General features: G+C 58.5%; 1 protein-coding gene across 1 annotated transcript; it reads right to left on the bottom strand.

The window, feature by feature from the left end:
- Nucleotides 1–668: 668 nt before the first annotated feature.
- LOC136789922 (microtubule-associated protein futsch-like) lies at nt 669–3,654 on the bottom strand. Its single transcript, XM_066991268.1, has 3 exons — nt 3,454–3,654; nt 772–2,868; nt 669–686 (listed from the first exon to the last, which is right to left on the bottom strand). The coding sequence occupies exons 1-3, from the start codon at nt 3,652–3,654 to the stop codon at nt 669–671; spliced, it is 2,316 nt and encodes a 771-aa protein (XP_066847369.1).
- Nucleotides 3,655–5,162: the final 1,508 nt, after the last annotated feature.

Consider the following 5,162-nt stretch of genomic DNA (forward strand, 5'->3'; position numbering starts at 1 on the left):
GGGGTGGCCCAGGACCAGCCAGCCCCCCGGCGCGTGGTGCTGCCAACCTACCTAGTCCTTGGTGCTGCTCGCTGCGCTGAACAGGCCCGGCCAACAGACCCTGGGACAGTGCTTGTGCCTGGGACATTGCTGGCTCATCCGCTGGCATGTCTTTGGTGCAGGAGGAGGACTGCGCTTGGCCTCCCTGCTCGGCGGCAACCTGCATGGGGAGAGCAAGAGCACAAGCAGGTGATGAGAGGGATGTCAGCCCTTGTGCCTGGGGCGTCTGGAAATGGAGAGCAGCAGACAGCTCCCCAGCACGCACACCCCACGTGCTACTTCTGCCTCTGGCTGCCCTCGGTGCCCGGTGCCCACCACTCGTGCTGTGCTTACCTGGTGCCCCGGAACCATAGCCAAGGGAGTAGCTGCTGCTCCTGCTTCATCAGCTGCTGCTGGACTGAGATCTGTGATGTCCTCCCTGAGAAGATCTGCAGTCACAGGAGAAGCCACTTCTTCTTGTGGCGCCGCTGCTGCAGTGAGAGGGGCTTCCGTGGCTTCCCCTACAGCACCTCCAGCCAAGGCAGAGGCCGAGGATGTACAGTCTACAGGCTCTGCTGTGGGAGGAGGCACGCTGGGTCCTGTGGCCGAGGGAGCAGTTGGTGCCTTGCTCGTGGCTCCCTGGCTCATGGCTACAGCATGGCGTAGGACTGCAGACACGATGATCCGGGCTGTTTCATACAGATCTTCATCACAGGCACTGGAGGCGTGTTGGGCACGTCCCTGGCTCTCAACCATCACTGCAGTGCTGTGCTCGATGGGAGTGGGACAGGCTGATGGCTTTGACTCTGGAACCCGGCATGTCAGGGGAGGCGCTCTGTTCCCCTCGTCTTCAAAAGCAGGGGCTGATGGAGGACTTGCCGGCCTGCTCTCCGCCGGTACTGTTTCAGTGAGAGGCGTGCTGTGCCTCTCTTCCCCTGGACCTTCTGCCAGGGGAGCAGCTGATGGCGCAGTGTCTGTGGGTTCCAGTGAGCCAAGAGAGGCGCTTGTTGGGGGTTCTGCTGCTTCTGCTGCAGCCTCCCTGTCCACGCTGCTGGCTGAGCTGCCCTCTTCCTGGGGAAAGGCCTGTGGGTCCTGGAAGAGGCTGGGGAACCTGGGGTTGATCCAGGAGTTGAAGATGACAATCTCTTCCCCACGTGTCTGGGGAGGCGCTCTGTAGCCCTTGTCTTCAAAAGCAGGGGCTGATGGACAACTTGCTGGCCTGCTCTCTGACGGTTGTGTTGCGGTGAGAGGCGTGCCGTGCCTCTCTGCCAGGCAAGCAGGCGATGTTTCAGTGTCCAATGAGCCAAGTGAGGCACTTGTTGGGGGTTCTGCTTCTTGTGCTGCAGCCTCCCTGTCCGCGCTCCTGGCTGAGCTGCCCTCTTCCTGGGGAAAGGCCTGTGGGTCCTGGAAGAGGCTGGGGAACCTGGGGTTGATCCAGGACTTGAAGATGACAATCTCTTCCTCTTCATCCGAACCCACAGGACCACTTTCCTTCCTGCCCCGGCCCTGGCTTTTCTCATCCTTGCCGCTCCCCTGCCTGGGTTTGATGTGTATCTGTCTCTGCTGCCCTTGCTTCTCAGCCCTGTCTGGGCTTGCTGGTGCAGGGGCTCTGCCAGCAGCCGCTTTTCCTGAACGTGCCTGGTGATGGCGCCCTGGCAGAGCAGTGGTCCACCTGCTGTCCATGTCTGTCTGGACCTGGACTGCTCTTGTTGATGTCGCTGTGCACCCCGTGTGTGCCAGGTCCTCCAGTTCTGCAGGCCGTTGGCCGTGTTCCCAGCTTTCAGCCATTGTCTTTGCCAGGACTTCAGACACAAGGGACTGTGCTGTGTCCCGCAGTGCCGTGAAAGAGTCTGTGGGGCAGTGTGGGGCAGCCTGCCGACTCTCCTTCAAATCCTGGGGCACTGCTGTTAGGAGAGGTGGTGTTCTGTGGCCTTTGCTCCTGGGACCTCTGCACAAGGGAGGAAGCTCTGCCTCCCTCATGGCTCCCTCGTTGCAGGCTATAGCCTTGCTAATGACACTGGAGACGAAGGCCTTTACTGGGTGTTCCATGTCCTCGGCAGAGGCTGCAGGGCTGTTTTTGGCACGGTGCTGACTCTTCTTCCAATTCTGCGGCACTGCTGTGAGGAGTGGTGGTGTTATGCGGCCTTCGCTCCTGGGACGTCTGTCCAAAGGAGAAAGCCTTGCCTCGCTCATGGCTCCCTGGTTCCGGGCTACGGCGTTGCTAATGGCAGTGGAGACAAAGACCTTTACTGGGTCTTCCATTTCTTCGGCAGGGGCTGCAGGGCTGCTTTTGGGCGAGTGCTGACTCTTCTTCTTCCCATTTTGGGGCACTGCTGTGGTGAGAGATGGTGTTCTGTAGCCTTTGGTCCCGGGACGTCTGCCTGAGGGAGAAAGCCTTGCCTTGCTGTTGGCTCCCTCGTTGCAGGCTAGAGCGTTTCTTATGACTGTGGAGACGAAGGACCGTACTGTGTACTCCATGTCCTCGTCAGGGGCCACAGGGCTGTGTGGGCCACGTTCCCGGCTCTCTGCCCTCACTGCCTTGTCCCTGTCACCAGAGATGCACGGAAGAGGTGGCAGAAGCTCTTGGTGGCTGTGGGCCTCTGTGCCCAACGCCTTTGCCCTTCCTGCAGCTGAAGATGCAGAGGCTGTTGCTTGTAGAGGGGGCAGCTTGCAAGTGACCCTTTCAGATGACGATGTCTGTGCTGCAGGCACTTGCTTGGCTGCTGCTGCCTGAGTCGCTGCCTGCCTTGGGAAAGGCGGCACGGCTGGCAGACGGATTCTCTCTTCCTGCCGCACCCCACTGTGTGGCAGTGTCTTCGTGACTTGCAGCTTCTCCATCTGCAAGAGAAACTGAGGAGAAAGGCCGGGTTACTTTGGTCATTTCTGCCATTCCCCTCCACGGCCCCCTAATGGTGCTCCTGTGAGCTGCCCTGCAGTGGCCCCATTCATGCCCTGGCAGGGGACCACGCACAGCGGGGCTCGGCTTGCCAGGGTAATGCCCTGCCTGTCTCCGCCTGAATTGCTGCCTGCTCGTCGGAGGCTGCCAGGGCTGCCAAAGATGTTCTTCCGAACCCTCCTGGGGCTCCCGACTCCGTGTGGCAGCTGCCAGTGTGACGCACGCTCTCTGGGCACGACCGCACTGGCAGCCTGTCCGCATGGAGGGACGATGGAGGCAGCTCCTGGTTGCGGACAGCCAGGTTGAATTAGGCCACGCTGCTCTTTGTGCCTCTGGGCACAGAAATGCCAGGGCCACATGGGCTTTGGCTGTCCTGGGGGTCGGCTCTTCATGGAGAAACCCCAGGTTTGGGAATAACTGTGTCCGGGCTGGAGGTGTTCAGGGCCAGCTGGCCAGCTTGCTCCAGCACCGTTCCCATCCTGGTGCTCTCCATGCCGTCCCGTCACGCTGCTGTCCCTGTCTTGGTCCCTGAGCCTCACCTGGCGCTGCTCCTGTACGCTCTGCTGCCCTTCAGCGGGCTGGGAGTGATCCTTATTCTGCTGCTCCATGGTACGCTCCAGGTCCTCTGACCGAGAACTCCAACGGGCACCCAGGGGAGCTGCTGCCTCCTGGCAGAGCTGCTCTCCTGAGAGTGAGTGGGCAGCCCGGGGCTCGGGCCTTATAAGGGACACCGTTGCCATGGGGACCCCTCCGTGTCACAATGGCCTTTGGGTACGCCACCGCCCACGCATCACAAAGCCCCGGTGGTCGGCGGACACCCCAGGGACACCGTCTCACACGGCCCCAGCAAGGTCTGGATTGGCAGGCACCTCAGGCTCCTTCCAGCCAGTGCCCCCGGCTCAGCCCCAGGTCAGGATTTCTCAGGGGAGTCAGCTTAGCTCCCTAACTGCTCCCATCAACTGCGTGTTACCTGCTCTGCCGGGAGATGCTCTGCTCGGTCATCTGGGTAAGCTTCCTGGCTCTTTGCCTGACTCCCCACACATCAGCAGAGACCGCGCTCGAGCTTGGACACCCATCAGGCAGCCCTGGCAGTGCAGTTGAGCAGGAGCATTAGCAGGGAATCCTCCCGTGTCCGGGCAGCCAGAGCCCTGTGGCTCTAGGCACTGTGAAGGACTCCCAGAGAAGGCGGGCACCAGGTAGCGGAGCCGGTGGAGCTGGCGGAGAGGTTGCTTGAGGCGGGCTCTGGCGGGGCTGCGAGAGGAAAGCCCTGGGCAGCCGCGGAAGATTCCCTGCTCGTTGCTTTCAGAACAAGCCGTGGAGAAGCTTTCAGCGGCAGAGCCACAGCTGTGCCATGCTGGTGTTTAGCCCGCAGCTTCTCTGGCTGCTGAAGCAGGTCCTATGCTTCAGAGTTGTGGCTGAAACAGTGTTGGTAACACAACGGTGTCTTTGCTGGAACTGGTTGCCCAGAGGGGTTGTGGAGTCTCCATCCTTGGAGATCTTCAGAAGCAGAATCCTCGGAATTGTGCGTAAAGGCAGTCCTTTGGGGAGAAAGAAAAGGAATTGGAAAAACAACCCAAAAACTAGGGAAAAAGAAAAAAAAAAAAAAAGCAATGGTTAGATATTGTCTAATTGTCTGGCCTGAAAAGCCATTAAAAGGAACTTCACTATTTTGGCCACAATGCGGGTCTGATGGAAATTCCGGCTTTAAGTTTATATGTAAACAATAAGACTCCTTTTTCGGAGGAGGAATCAAGTTATGCTCCCTCTAATCCTAATATTGCACCGGAGGCAGCAGTAGCTGCACCAGCAAGGAAGTATATGTGTATGTGTTTGAGCCAAAGTATTGTTGTGAAGTGAGTGACTCCTCGAGCAACTCGGCCAGAGACGATACAAAATAGTCTGGTTATTGTTCTAAGTGATATATCCTTGTAGCATGAATGAGAAGTTTAAGGAGCCTCTCTGCGTGATTGCGTGATTGTGCTGTGGGAGTGAGACGCAGCATCGCTGCGAAGCGAGCGCGGAGTTCCGATCCGTGGTTCGTTATTCTCCGTGAGGGGAACGGCCGGAGATGAACGAAGCGCATGACAGATCGAAAAGGAAGTGCTATTTTATCCAAGTGTCGATTGGTGGTGCCCACTACATGGGCCCGGTGGCGTATCTTGTAATCCTATTTTGTTCTTAACCATTTTGAGTGTGACAAAGAGGAAGGCAGGAGCGTTATCTAAGTAACAGTTTAGAAGTTTTTGTA

Source organism: Anser cygnoides, chromosome 1, assembly GCF_040182565.1.
Source record: "Anser cygnoides isolate HZ-2024a breed goose chromosome 1, Taihu_goose_T2T_genome, whole genome shotgun sequence".
In the NCBI taxonomy this organism is placed as follows: Eukaryota; Metazoa; Chordata; class Aves; order Anseriformes; family Anatidae; genus Anser; species Anser cygnoides.

Coding starts and splice junctions, on each gene's coding strand:
- LOC136789922 (XM_066991268.1), bottom strand. CDS start 3,654: ATGGCAACGGTGTCCCTTATAAGGCCCGAGCCCCGGGCTGCCCACTCA. Junction 2,869..3,453: donor GCGTACAGGAGCAGCGCCAG/GTGAGGCTCAGG, acceptor CTTTCTCCTCAG/TTTCTCTTGCAGATGGAGAA.